The following is a 15,849-nucleotide window of genomic DNA, read 5'->3' on the forward strand; positions in this document are numbered from 1 at the left end:
GCTACCGTAAGAATCATTCTTAGGCTCTTCAAAGCATTTTATTATACATTGAAGCAAAGCTCTCCTGGTTTCACTTAATTGCTCACATGCTATGGGTATGTTAATGGTGCTAATTTTGACACTAACCATTATTCTGGGGGTGTTTAAGCAAGCGGTCAATATCTTTTAATTTGGTTTACAAGAGCCATTGTCTCACCAAAAATCCATTCTTTTAATTGACAAGCCACAATCTAACTCCAAAACATTTTGCTCTTCTTTTAAACTTGATTTTGACTACTGACAATGACTTTAGGAAGTCTTGGGAGGAAAGAAAGAAAAATGACAAATGCCACAATGTGAACCTTCTGTTTTTCCAACATAAAATATGCCATGGAACATAAGGTTTGTGTATGTGGAGGTTGAAGGCAGGAAGGGGGGCAGGCTGTGGAGTAGAGAAAACAGCTTTCCTGGAAATAACACTAGGTAAGAAGTAAGAGGAAATGAGTTAAATCCTTGCCTCTGCCAGTAACTAGTACTTTTACTCATGCGTTCACATCCTAAATTTCTTGGAGTCTAAAATATGTGGACTGGACTATATGATTTCTAGATCTCTTTTGGTTCTAAGATGACACATTTTTCTACTTCCTATTTTATCTTTTGCATTTTTTTTTTAATTTCTACCAAAAAAGAACTTTAAAGTTTGCAAACAGAAAGAGCCAAGGTGTACTACCTTCCTAATGAGTAGAAGAAATGCTAACGAAAATTCTTAACATCCAAGGAAAAATTGAGTAAATGCATCTTACCATCTTTTAATCTCTTCCTTTGCATTAATTGGCATAGGAATCCAGTACTGGACAAGATATGGCTACAGACAGATGCCAGTACTTTCAACATAATTAAAAGTTTGATGACATTACTAGAAGTTTGAGTATAAAAAATATCAATGAAGTCCTTGCAAATTTTCCAAACCTAACTGAATTTTGTAGAACCTTTGAAGTATCCAAAACCTAATATTAATGGCATATTACTAAGTGTATTAGTCAGTATGGACTATTTACTGTAACCAACATTTGCTATTTTCAAATGGCTTACACAGTAAATGTTTCTTGACCTTGTCATGGTCTGACATGGACTGAAAGAGAGACTTCTTCATGTAGTCATCCTGGGACCCAAACTTCTTCCAGTTGGTGGTTCCACTATCCCTAGTGCCTTGAAGTCCTTTCCTTCCTACTGCATATTTGGGGAAAGGGAGAGAGAAACTAGAGAATCATGTTGGGAGAATGTGAAATAGGACTGGAAATAGTCCTATGTCACTTCAGCTCCTAATGGCTGGAAACTGATCACATCACCATACTGAATGAATTGTAAGGAAGACTGGGAAATGTCTAGCTGCTGCCCTAGGAAGAAGACAAGATGGTACAGGTGTTCATCTAGCCAGACTGTCACAATATTAAACAACTGAGAAAAAATAGAATCTGAACAACAAAATCCCCCGACGTGGGGAGAGATTTATGAAAAATTCACCAGAAGCAAGCGTATGTCACAGAATCCCCAGCTCAGCTTTTCCCTGTTTAAAAGGAATAGACAGCCTGGGCAAGAGTTAATCTCAGCATGTCAGCTATCCATTCTCCAATTATGTTGATCTTTCAAAATATAGAATTCAACTTGTGTGCCCTTTGCCAATCAATTTGTGGATTGGGATTTACCAACAGCCATAAAGTAGTTACCTTTAAGACAATAATCCTTCCTGACATCTTCAACCCTTTGGTGACCAATATCCAAATGACATTCCTTACAGGCTCTCCCTACCGGGATAAAATCACTATCGCTATCCTTCAACTACAAGAAGAGGGCAAACTGCATATGATGAAAGAAAAGTGGTGGCGGGGAAATGGCTGCCCAGAGGAAGACAGCAAAGAGGCCAGTGCTCTGGGAGTAGAAAATATTGGGGGCATATTCATTGTTCTGGCTGCTGGACTGGTCCTCTCTGTATTTGTAGCCATTGGAGAATTTATATACAAATCACGGAAGAACAGTGATATTGAACAGGTGAGTCATCTCTTTCTAGGATTAGGTAGTTTTTAGTTTGTGTTATCTGTCTTAAGTTTGGGGGTTTTAAAGATGTCTGCCCTTTTTGTAACAGTCTATTGAATTAGATGCCCAGAAGAGCCATTTCTGAGTTAGAGCAAAGAGCTCTTGAATCCCTGCCAGGTGCTGCTGGCACTGCGGTGCCATCATTTATTAATGAGAAGAAGGAAGCGCCTTATATACTAAATCCAATTAGCCCTATTTGGAACGGCAGTGCAGAAATTCCAAACCCAGTTAATTTCTTGAACAGTTATTTGCTCTTAAGATAGAAATCCTCGATAAAGCAGGCAAGAAATAAATCCAAAATTGGAAAAGATATAAAAAGATCTTTGAGAGAAATGTTACCATCCTTTCTGGAAGTGTGGATGCTGAGCACATGTATGAATGCAAAGCAATTTACATAAAGATATAAATGCAGTATTTTGAAACTGAGCATTTACCTCTCCCAAAACATGATCTATAAAAAGGTAATTCATCAGGATTTTTTGGTCAGGAATAGGATAAATAACACAGAATGACAATGAAATATATTAGAGACTTTATTTTTCCAGATTGTATTTAGGATCATAGTTGATTTCAACAGTTAACCATTTTTGCCTGTCACTTTTATTTTTGATGGAAATCACACCAGGAGCTCCTACCATTCTGTATAAGATGATTATATTAAAGATAATTCTTTCATAAGCATACTAGAATAAACAAAGTACAAACCTCATGCCCATCATAGTGCATTAGACCACCCATTCAATTTAAAATTATTGTTAGAATTTTGAGACTATAAACTATTAATAACATGGCTAGTTTAATGCTCAGCTGTCACTGTCTTGAAATTACTAATCATTTTTAAACAAGGGGTTCCACATTTTCCCTTTGTATTGGGCCCCACAAATTATGTAGCCAGTTCTGATAAATAATTTCACACCACTCCCACCTCCTTTAAGTGGAAACTCTCTTTAAGCTCCCAAAGCTGGGGATGATTGATTATAACTTGGTTTTATCATGATAATTTTCCCAAAATTACAAGGCAATTGTGAGAACATTAAACACCCCTTTTTTAGATTTTTTTAAACTATCTTTACTTAAAAGGGAAAATGGACTGTTCTGCTTTGTTTTAACTTTCAATTTGCTCTTGAGGTGTCTTGTTTTATGCAACTAATTTGAAAAATAAAAGCTTGTATATGTTATGCTTTTAATGTGCTTCTCATAATTGCCAGCTTCATTTGATTTAAATTTTCATTTAAACATTCATTTTTGCTTCTGATTTATTCATTTTTTTCTATATTTTTTTCTCATTTCTTTTTGCATGCAAGGCTTTTTGTTTCTTTTATGGACTGAAGTGTAAACAAACCCATCCAACCAACTCCACTTCTGGAACCACTTTATCTACGGATTTAGAATGTGGCAAATTAATTCGAGAGGAGAGAGGGATTCGGACACAGTCCTCAGTTCACACTGTGTAATCAGTTAAAAAAAAGTGTGCCCAGTAGAAATTGTTTCTGCTAATTGGTATTGTTGATGATATCTGTATCTTTTAAGCATAAATAGCCATAATTCTTTATCCTTTCAAGGTAGCAAAACTCATGGACTCTAGACATTGAATTCAATGCACTGAAAACAGATGCCCATTCTGTGTTGAAACCGAGGTGTATTAGGGGCATATAAACTTCAATATATGTGTATTTTCCAGAATCTGCTATACCATCAAGACAACGGTTATCTTAGTTCTATATTTATGTGTTAAAAATAAGCAAGTCTTTCTTCATGAAAAAGTAGATGTAGATTTTCAACAGTGCAAAGCATAAAAACAAAATGCTAGTATGGTGGAATTCTTTTTATCTTTGTGGACCTTTTTTTTTCTTTTTTTTTTTAAACTCCTGTTTTCCCTCTCCCTGTCCCTTCTGTTCTATGTAGATCCACATATTCAAACTACCCGAAACCCTAACTTTTGGTAGTAAGTCCATGACAACGTTGACGTTCAACTCAAATTGATTCCACTATTTAAAATGTATTATTTACACAAAGACTCAAGGTGTCTTATATTTTAAAAATTGAAAAACGTGATCCAGAAAATGGAAACTAAACTTGAACCCTCTGGCGTCACAGAAGAGCATTAGCTACGCTGAACTTCACTCAGAAAGGCACAACTCAGTCGAAAATGATTCTTGGGTCGAAATTCATTAACATCAAGCTCTCTCGTAACATTTACCTGACAACCCTCTGTAGGTTCAGATCATAGTATGTTCAGAGTCTCCAAGGAACTGTGGTTTTTTTCATGCTGCAGACTATTTCTTGCAAGCTCCAGACAAACTCCTAAACTAGGAACTAACACATAGCATCTTCTATTTTCCACTGACTCACTTTCACTATGCATTGACGAACATCTTTTCACAAGATGTAATTTTATTCCTTTCCTACTCACCCAGCATAGAGTGGTTGTTCTCCTCACAATCTTTTCTGAGCATTAACACTTTCACAATCATTTCTTCGGATGCTTTGTCATTATCAATTCACTCCAAGTATATTAGGGAGAAGGGCAAGGAGGAGAAAATAAATAGAGGAAAGAATTTCCATACACATTAGTTACAGATCTCTAGATTTATTTTCCACCTGCATTCAAAATGCTGTAAATAATTCCCACTCTAACTCAGCTTGGTGACATAAGAAACCAACTGCATACTTAATTTGTTGTGATGGAGGATGTCTGCCTGCCCTCTGAGCTTCTTTTCCTCTTCACAGTGCGTAGGGGAATTGAGGATGCCTTTCATCTTCCCCCAGCATGGGATCAGTTGGTCTTTGTTCTCCTTAATGGGATTACCTTTGACATGTGAAGTTAGCCCCAAAACATATTTCTCAGAATTAAAGATAAGCCATCTGTGCAATCATGTAGCATTTTGCCTTCTCTTTGCTTAGCTTTAAATGGGTTCCAATTTTTGAACCACAGGTCCCTCCAGTCAAAACTATATTTCTCCAGTAACGCATGTATAGGAAAGTTGACTCCTGCCCTGATTTTCTCAGTCTTGCTTTCTTCTTTAAATAAATGTGCTTTTAAGAAAATATCTCTAAATTACACTAACATTTATCTACTGTTATTAAAGTGAAAGCAGCACACTTTGTCCTGGGTCAGAGTTTACATCTTCATAATCAATAGAGGCAAACATTGGGGTATTTTAGTATTCAGAATTAATTGATTCTGTATGTGGAAACCACAAATTACATGAGTTTATCTTCCCAAGGACTATTTAATAAATCAAAGATGCTACCAAAAAAGTTCAAGGGTGATTGATGAAGTTGAGATGATCAAGGGGTTAGCGATAACAAAATCTGCTTTTCTACAAAGACTCTCCTTTGAAAGTGTAATTCAGAGTTTGGGTAAACTTAATAGTTGTGTGCCACTTTAAGCTGTATACTACCTATTTCTGATATTTATATCTTATTTTACAGTTTTCAAAATGTTTTGAAATGATACAGCATTACATTTAATCCATTCAACAATTTTATTTCAGCTTTACTAACAGAGAAATAAGCAGTCAGCAGCCTGGAGTCCTAGAATTTAGAATTATAGGAGAATTTTCAAAATCAACCAAACTTAGGTGCAGGTTCTAGTACAGCCACATGCTGAATCACAGCAGACAAGTGACTACATTTCTCAGAGCCTTAGTTTCTTAGTAGGTAATATTAGGACATAATTTCTTGGTCATAAGGTACCATTGACAAGTGTTATTCAAATTAGATTTTCTGGTCAAGGAACCCATGGAACACTACTCTAAACTTTCTTTACGGCATGATATCTCAGTGTTTTTAACATGTTATGATGCATTGGGAATTTTCAGCAAGATTGGAAAGCATTCAGTATTTCCCAAACTTATTACATAGCAGAATCTGTTTTTCCCCTGAAGTATCTTGAGAGACCATTGTTCTACAGATCATACTCAGGGAATGCTGGCTTGATGATATGTACCTCATCCAGTGTTATTGTACAAAACACATTAACCATGCCTGGCACATCGTTGCCATTCAGTAAACAATGGTATTGATGACTGGGAGTAGTTTTTAAATTCTCAGAGCCCTAGTTTCCTCATTTGTAAAATAAGATAATTTGTTGACCTATATTTTCTTTGAGAATTAAATGAAATTCTATAATGGTATCGAAAATAAGATCATTTATAAGAATTCTGTTAACAGATATTGGTTAACAGATATTAGCTCCTTATAGAGAAATTAGGTATTGCTATCTGGTCATGTGGCCAGTAAGTACAATTTATCATGCATCTTAATACACAGTCTGTCTGGAAAAGAGGTTTTCCAATTTACAGGTTCAAACTCTCTCTCTAAAACCACTTTCCCTCACACAATCATTAAAAATCAAGGACAAGTTTATTGCACCCCAGGGAAGGACCCAAACTGGCAACACATGAGGATCCAGTAGAAGTCATGAACCTCATCTCTAGAAATTCTAATTTGATTAGTCTGGAAGGAGGGTAGGACAATAGTTTTTTAAGGTAGTCAGTTGATTTTACTGTGCAGTAGTGATCTAAAGCATAATCTTATGTGTGTAATCAGCATTCAATAATTCATTGATGTCTGTTGATTGATTCCAGAGGTACAACCACTAATTCTAAGCCAAGATATACTCACATATTTGGCATTCAATATTCAATAAACCCTTTATAAAAAGAGTTCAAAAAGAAACTGCACATCTTTGAGATAAAAATTTCATTATATTCAATTGATGACCTTCATGTTTAGTTATAGTTGCTAGACCTACTCAAAATGATCAAATAGGTAGTTTAATTGGTCTCTGTGCCCTTTTTTCCCGTGAAGAACTTCTATTCATTTCAGAAACCAAGGCTCCTTACACTTCTTTTTCTTTTTATACATGCCCTAGACAACCAATTCTTGACATCAAGTAAATGACTGCTGAAACCACAGTGACTCCAACAGGGGCCATTGCATTTTAAGTGAAATTTAGAAAAAAAGAACCTTGAACATGAAAGAAAAAATTCCAAACTCTGTTTTTTTTGCCATTAGTTCTCAGAACTTTGGTGTACCTCAGAATCAACCGGGGAAATTATTTAAAATATGGATTATAGGTTTTACCTCCATAGATTGCTTCTCAGTGAGTGTAATCCAGGAATTGGTGACTTTTTAACAAAATCTGAAAGCGAATGCTTAAAATTAGTTGTAGACATTAGTTTCCATAAAAAAAAAAATAGCTTCAATATAGCAGTTTTCTCCAAAATTAGGTCATGACCATGAGTTTTTTTAGTACAAGGGATTTTTTAAAAATACCTTTCCTTACATGAGCTTTTTTTCCCCCAACAATCTTAAATACAGCTGTTTTACTTTAAAACTTTGGTAAGCATGAGTTTTCTTTAAAGCTAGATGGAACACAGCAATTTGACTTCAAGTGGTGAGGGTGAGATTTTATTAACATTGGCAGGTTATCTGTGGCTTATACTTTGAGGAATACTGTTTAAAGTTAGCAAGAGAGCAGAGAGGTGTTTGAAAAGATTGAACAGTGCATCGACAACTATGGAGCATATAACGCTGTCTAATCCAATTCCTGACAAGCCTGTTTATAATCCAATGCAATAAGGAAAAAAATAAAGTTTATTTTGTCTTAGACTAAAATTAGAAGTTGAATTATTTTAGAGTTTTTCCAGAAAAACTGCAACTACCTGAGGACACATGGTGGGTAGAGATCATGCCCTTAGGAAAATCAGCTGGATTATATAGTTATAAACCTATCCCCCCCAAAAAAAATATTTCCAAATACCTCATTACATTTGACTAGCATTATATTATGTTCTATATGAGCCATCTATGGCAAAGCAGCAAAACAATGAATCCCAATTAGTTTCCAAGCCCGTGACTCTTTATACTATAAGGTCTATTTCCCAGTAAGCAATTTAAAAGTAGCCTGAACAGCCTTGAAAAGCAAAAGGAAAGCAAGGCATTCCTACTTCTCGGACTATTTTCTGCACATCTGACTGTGCCAAATGGCATTATTAATTAACTCTTATAGATAATGAAAAATTTCTGCTTGATGCTGCAGTTTTAACTTGCCTTTAGGAACCATCTCATTATGCTTCCCGCAGTTATGGAATTTTATGTCCAGATGCACAGGCATATTAAAATCATTTTTGCTTTCAAAATCCTCTCCATAGAGACTGATATCATGGAAAATGGGATTCTCCCTTAAATTTTCAAAAAAATTCTACTTACACAGATGAGAACGTTTTGGTGATAAAAGCCCAAATGTTCTATGTGGTTACACCCGCTACAAAATCTGAACTTTGTAGTCATCAACCCAAATGGGGCTAATTGGCCAAATTGCACAACCCCACCGTGTCTCCGTGCTTCAGCATATACACCCAGAAACACACAAAAAGCATGAGTAGGACCTGAGTGATGGAATGGAGTTACTGTCGCTCCTTTATCTACTAAGCTTAAGTTAGCAAAACCAGGATTTTCTTTCTGTCCAATTTTTAACTGAAGTGTTTAGACTTCAAATATTCAGATTTTTCCATTTCAAAAAAAGGTTGTTGCCCTGATCACGTTAGTCCTTACCAACCGTAGGAACTAAGAAACTACTGTCCCCAGGTAACCTACCCTAATATGCAATTATCTTTTAAAAAAAATTTTTTTAATGTGTATTTATTTTTGAGAGACAGAGAAAGACAGGGTGCAAGTAGGAGAGGGGCAGAGAGTGAGAGGGAGACACAGAATCCAAAGCAGGCTCCAGACACTGAGCTGTCAGCACAGAGCCCGTTGTGGGGCTCGAACTCATGAACTGTGAGATCCTGACTGAGCCAAAGTCGGACGCTTAAACTGACTGAGCCACCCAGGCACCCCGATATGCAATTATCTTAAGTCCTAAGTATCAGTTGGCACATTATCAGATGCTTCCACACGTTCTCATTAATTTCTTCTGTAGTCAGATCACTTTATTTAACAAGTCATTTGGAGAAATCTCAATCAGGTTATTTCTGTAATTGTACAAAGAGGTTTTCCTTTGCCTGGAAACCCAAAAATTCATCAATTCACAGAGAGGCAAGGAAGCAATTAACATCCATTTAGAAATAACTTTTCCAGTGTACAGTGGCAGTGTCTTAAAACCAAACAAATTCTGAAAGGTGTAAATGACTCAACGAAAACATGACCTGGGAGTCACAAGCCAAGAGTTCAGGTCCCTGTACTGCTACTGAATAGCTATGTGACTTTGGGGAAGTCGTTGTCCCTCTCTTATTCTCAGTCTCCCCAGCTGTGACACGAAGGGATGACATTTTTTTCTTTTTTTTTTTTTAAGTTTATCTATTTATTTTGAGAAAGAAACAGAGACAGCGAGCAGGGGAGGGGTAGAGAGAGGGGGAGAGAGAGAGAGAGAGAGAGAGAGAATCCCAAGCAGGCTCCTCGTCAGCACAGAGCTCGATGTGGGGCTGAAACCCACAAACCATGAGATCATGACCTGAGCCAAAATCAAGAGTCAGACACTTAACTGACTGAGTCACCCAGGAGCCCCGAAGGGGTGATATTTAAAGTTCTCTGCAATCACAGTATTTTTTTAAGTTTGATAGAAAGTGGGAAGGAAATAAAAAGAAGCAGGACCAAACAACAACAACAAAAAAAACCTTGACCAAATACCAAATACAAATATAAATATGATTGTGCAGTTACCTTAAACATACTAAATTTTTATTGTCATAAACAGAATTACCTTTTCCTGCCAGTGCTGCAGGATGAAATGGTCTACTCTGGATAAAGAGAAAACCGGCCATCATGGCATCAAAGAGTGAAAAAGTTCTCATCCAGTCATAAGCAAAGTGTTACAAACACAGGAAAGGCTACAAAAGTGGACTCATTCTTGACTTTGATGAGCCTACAGAGTAGGTGAAAGAAAGAAAGAAAGAAAGAAAGAAAGAAAGAAAGAAAGAAAGAAAGAAAGAAAGAAAGAAAAAGAAAGAGAGAAAGAAAACAAAATAAAACAAGCCAACAAGCAAACAAGACATAGCTAGAAGTTATTCATAGCTATGGAATGGGTTATATTCTCAGTCACAATTCAAGAGAGGAGATGGGGAAACCTATTCTGTAAATGGAACTTCAGTAATTCTGTTAAAGAAAGACAAAGGGAAACAAAGAAAAAGGTTGATGTGCTTTTATTTTCTATTGTTTTTACCCCTATCCTCCTCCACCCTTAAGCATCAATGTTTTTATCTGTACGGCTTCCAAGCCAGAGATGAATCAGACTCTTAGCTTTTGAGTTTTAAGTAGACTTTACAAATTTGTAGTATAGACAAAAATCTTGGAAATCATGGCTTTCAGTCTCAAGAACCAGGTGTTTTGTTGAATAGATTAGTTGTTATTGGAAAAGCTTATCTGTAATTAACAAGAGCCAAAACCCAGAGGCCCAAGGTTGTGGAAATATACAAAATAATGATTTCTTCCCTCATGTTCCTATCCCTGACCAGCTTTTGACCACTAGGAAAGAAGGGAAGAATGGGAGGGAAGTCATTAAATCTTAGTGGTACTGGAATCCCTGAGAGAAGGCTTCATGGCCATCCATGAGCCAAGTCCCAACTTGAGGACAGGAAAATAGAAACCTCAGAAAAGTTCTGGGAGATCTTGAACAGAAAATGCCATATTGGAGTTTACAGGGTGTAGCCCAGGAGATGGGAAAACTTGAGAAAAATCTTACATCCAATTGTTTCCAGAATGGTGCAATAACAATATCTAGGTCATGAACCTATGAATAGCTTCGTAGAGTCCTGCTCAGTCCCAGAGCATCTCAGGGAAAACAGTGAAAACTCCATGGCACTTCTCAATGAAGAGCCTTGCAGAAGGGCTGAATCAGTGGATTGAAAGGTTGAGGTTGGAGTGGAAAAAGACTCAATGTGTAGACCTGACATGGAGACCATAGTGGGGCCACAAGCACTTAGAGGACTCAGCAGAGAAAGTGCAGCACTGATGGCCTCCTAGCATCCAACCCCAGTGGAAGCCAAAGAATGTAGTATGGCCATGGATCAGCTGCTCCCACCATCACCAATGCCCAGACCCTCTATTAAATTTTCCTAAGCCCAGATGCACCTGGGAAAGAAGAGAAGAAGAAGGGAGGAGGAGAGAGGTTCATATTAACTGAGCCATTAACCAAAAGAAACTCAGTTTTAAACAATGAGTGAGTTACATTGAGTTGACAACATCTACTAGTGGATGGGAACCTCTAAGGTAAGGTGGGATCTGTTCTTATTTTTTTACGGCATCACATGGTTTTCTTGCACACCTAAGTTTATAGCTTGAGAAAAATGTATGTCCACTACATGTGGGCATAAGCTAGTACCACAAGGACTCCACGGTTGTGCACATATACACTGTGGACACTAAAACCCTCCATCAGGTTCAATTTACCTCAAGGCCAAGGCCATTCTCTATATGAGAAGGGGCATGCAAAGAATTTCTTGGAATTATATATTTATGGCCCTAACTCAGCCTCTGAGTTGCAGAAAGGACAGGCCCTCTTCTCCATGTGGTAATGGAAAGTCAGTCCTCATAGTATCATCTCAAGTTCAGCGTGGAGGCCTGCTCAGGTACACATGAGGCCAATAACAGAGGAAGTGTGTAGGCCCCAAGCTTGCACAAGGGGCTGAGGCAGGCTTGGGAGACGTAGGGAAGCCAGAGAGAAGCCAGAAGGCCAGAGAAGAAAGTCATGGTGGCCTCTGATGGTGACTCCAGATAGGAGAAAGGCACTGTGGGTACCTCGGATTGGCATACAAAGCCACATCTCTGCCATTTTTAAGCAAGGAGGGTTGCTCATCTCAGATATGTCCAGCCCACCTGAAGCTTATCCTTACGGCAGAAACAACTTGCAGCTGTCTAGTCATAATGCTTGGGGGGGGACACTCTGCAGCCATCTCTCCAAACTCATCAGCAACTTTCATGCCCTCCTGGAGCAGGGGAAAGTCTCGCTGCTCTTGAGCACACTTCAGAGGTCATGGGAGACGGTCTCCAACCAGCCTGATGATCAGCTCTGATGATATTTCTGCACTCAGTGACTGCTTCCTCTGAATATGGGACAGAAAGTTGGCATGATTTCCTTGTGTTTTCAGGTCCCTTCATCTATTAAGCTGTCCCCACATCTATTTGCCTTATCTCACCCCATGAGAGTTTGACCCCAAAAGTTGCAAGTGAGGGGCCCCTTCTCTGGTATTCCTCAGCATCTAGGCTGTCCTAGCCCCTGGCTGGATGATTTTCCTTGAAAATAAACACAGAACAGTCCTAGCTTCATACCCCAGCCACAATCTCAGGGGCTGGGCCCTGAAGTCTCAAAGGCAAACTTTTACAATTCAAAGTGCCTTCTTTTTCCTTCTTTCAAACACCTAGCTGTTGTAATTAATAGCTTCAAAGACTGCAGTGGCTTCTATAGATCCACAAAAATCTATTTAAGAACTCAAAGCTGCAAATTTTACTTTTTTTCCTCTTTCTATGTCATCCCTACCCTGAGGGCAATGCATACAAAAGCTCTTGCTATAACTTTAAAAGTGAGAAAAAGGGTTCAGATTCAGAAGATTTGGTAAAGTACACGGATTAATATCAAAATGGAACATTGCTTCAGTGTTAACCTCACTTTTCAATGTTTTCTATGAAATTATTCCTAATGTTAGAGGAGAACAAACTAATACCCCCAAGAATTTTGTAGAGTCTTGGGCAGCCACCCATAGTGAAAAATTTCTTAAAGAATTCTTAAAAATAAATAAATTATATATATAATAATATACATATTATATATCCATATATATATCCATATATATATATACCCATATATATATATACCCATATATATATATATATATCCATATATATACCCATATATATATATATATATATATATATATATATATATATCCATTCTACAATAGACTTATTTACACTTATTCTAATGGAAGAAAAGTTTTCTAAATAAAATCTTTAAACAAAAATGAACCCTAGAAAGATGATCCTCATGTATCTAGTGTCATTGACTAACCTTGTGTCCCCCATAGGTGTATGTTTATGGTTTGAAGGAACTCGGATTGGAAAACAGAGAATTCTGGGATATGTTTTCATGCAGGGAATCAGCTTACATCTAGGATCTGAGACAGCAAAAATGTTGACACCAAGTCTCAAGTGTGGGGGCAAAAAAAGTAAAATGGAGGAGACGAGAAGGAAAAGGACAGAGATGGTGAAAACATGACATTAAAATGAGCCAGGAGGGGCGCCTAGCTGGCTAAGTCAGTTGGGATTTCGACTACGGCTCAGGTCATGATCACGGTTCGTGAGTTTGAGCCCCACGTCGGGCTCTGAGCTGACAGTTCAGAGCCTAGAACCTGCTTCGGATTCTGCGTCTCCCTCTCTCTCTGTTGCTCCCCTGCTGGTTCTCTCTCTCTCTCAAAACTAAATAAAGATTAAAAATTAAAAAAAAAAAAAAAAAAGAGAGATAGGAAAATAAGTTAGTGGGGTTGATATACTGTAGCCCCAGGGAAAATGTAGGAGTGAAGAGCCAGTTGAAAATTAGCTGGGTAAGGAGTGGCTTCTGGGTGACAGGTGGGGATAGCGGACCACACTTTTAAGTTTCAGGCCAATGTCTAGATTTCCTCCATCCAGAAATTTTTGGCACAGATTCAGGAGATGAGAATCGGCTTCCTCATTAGCTTTCAGGCACAATTAATCATAATCACTATTCTCGAAGCTAATATGATGGCTGACTCCCAACCTCTCAGATATATATATATATTTTTTAATCCAAGGATGGCTGCATGAGAGATGGCCCAGGAATTCTGAATGAACCCAGAAAACCGATAAAACCAGAGCAAATGGTAGCCAAATTCTGAGTTCTGGAATGCAAGAATTTCACACAAAATGGTATACACATAGCTACTCTAACAATCTCCCTCCTCCTTCCTTAACATAATTAGTGGGGGATCACTGAAGCTTGATCTCTGCTCTTAGATCATCAATTATCCTGTGAAGACATAAAACACTTATGCAGAGAGGTGACCAGACTTTCCAAAGTCTTAAGGTAGCAAATGTATGAATAGGATTCTGTTCTTATTCCTTAAAAAGTTTCCTGACATTTTGAACATTTTAGGTTTGTTCCCGTATTGAATCTCAAAGTTTAAAAATGTTAAGGATGTGAATACTTAGACCATCTCGTTAAAAAGAAAAAAAAAAAAATCATTGAGACACTGCCTCCAGACTATGATAGTAATTCAACCAAACCAAGAACATAACAGCAATGATAATCTCATCATTTCTCAGTAACCCATTCCTTGATTTCTATGTTAAAATTCAGTCTATTTTACTAAAAATAGTCTTTACAAAAAAGGCTTCAAGTTAGAGCTTGCTTTCAAGTTAAAGCATATCTATATAAAATGAAAGCTTTTACATTTATAAAATGACACAAATATTATCTGTATCTTTCTTCAACACATAATGTGAAAATTTATTAGACAATGTCACAGACCACTTCAAGTGTCTTTAAACAAAGAGCATAATAAAGAGAGAAACCTGTACAAAATGTAAGGTATAAAGGTATTCACCCCAAGTTCTTCTAAATGTACCAATGAATAAAGCATGGAATGCATAAATATTAAATATACAAGAGAAATCAGTCTGATAGTCACAATCTGATGCCACATTTGCAACCAGTATGAAAGCCAATACCAGACAGCTTAGCCTTGGTCCTTTCAATATTGTAAACCCAAATCAAATTTCAGCACACAGTTCTTCCTATAACGTAAAGGAAATCACTCCCCACCCCTAGACTCGGGGGGGGGGGGGGGGGCAGGTAATTTTAGGTACAAAACAAGAATTCATTTAACTTCTCCCATCCCTTCCAGGGGAATATTTGCAATAGAAGGATAAAGGTGTCAGGAGAAGAATAATTTATGTTCAGGTTCACACTAGTACCAAGAAACCAAATATTAAGGATTAATCCAAAGGAGGTGCCATGATGTCAGCAATTATTAAAAAAAAAAAAAAAATCAAGACAAAGAGGAAGGTAAAAGAAAGCAAAAGAAGGCAGGAAAAGAGGACAGGGGGGCTCACTAGGGTCACACTACAGGCACAAAAGGAATGGAGAAGAGGAATGGTTTTCTGCAAAAGAACTAAGCAAATCAGGGGTGCCTGGGTGGCTCAGATGGTTAAACATCTGACTTCAGCTCAGGTCATGATCTCACAGTTTGTGGGTTTGAGCCCCGCGTTGGGCTCTGTGCTGACAGCTCAGAGCCCAGAGCCTGCTTTGGATTCTGTGTCTCCCTCTCTCTCTGCCCCTCCCCTGCTCATGCATGTGCTCACGTGCGCGCTCTCTCTCTCTCTCTCTCTCAAAAATAAACATTAAAACAAAGAAAGAAAGAAAGAAAGAAAGAAAGAAAGAGAAATCCTTCTCCTTCTAAAACCAGGAGAATACAGTGCTAGCTGAAGTTTCACTCATGGTTTCTAGTAGATGAACTTGTTTCTCACTTTCCTTTCCTCTGCAAGAGAAGTCACATGCACATGTAGGTGCATGCACACAAGCATGCACACGCACACACATGTGATCCCTGCACACACAGATCACTTTATCTTTGGACACTGTTCAGACCGGCGTAAATGACACTAACACAGTTTATTACTATAAATCCATTCATAAGTGAATTTTCCTATCAAACTTATCATCATAGCAATTCACAGTAAATGGGTTCAGATGCATAGAGATAAGTTTTTTTTTTAAATGGCAAAGAGCTGTGGCTAATTTTCATTTCTTTCTCATGC

At 37.7% G+C, this 15,849-nt stretch overlaps 1 protein-coding gene across 8 annotated transcripts in view; it reads left to right on the forward strand.

Moving 5' to 3' along the window:
* The window catches only part of GRIK1 (glutamate ionotropic receptor kainate type subunit 1), a 370,605-nt gene that overhangs the window by 350,548 nt on the left and 4,208 nt on the right, over positions 1 to 15,849 (forward strand). For 6 of the 8 annotated variants that reach the window (XM_042903075.1, XM_042903078.1, XM_042903076.1 and 3 more), the window contains one exon: positions 1,778 to 2,028. In XM_042903075.1, coding sequence (XP_042759009.1) covers positions 1,778 to 2,028 — 251 coding nt within the window. Of the gene's footprint in view, positions 1 to 1,777; positions 2,029 to 3,377; positions 4,077 to 15,849 lie in introns of those variants that run through there. The other 2 variants (XM_042903077.1, XM_042903080.1) reach the window with 1 other exon arrangement.

The sequence above is a fragment of the Panthera leo genome, chromosome C2 (genome assembly GCF_018350215.1).
Source record: "Panthera leo isolate Ple1 chromosome C2, P.leo_Ple1_pat1.1, whole genome shotgun sequence".
NCBI classification, from domain to species: domain Eukaryota; kingdom Metazoa; phylum Chordata; class Mammalia; order Carnivora; family Felidae; genus Panthera; species Panthera leo.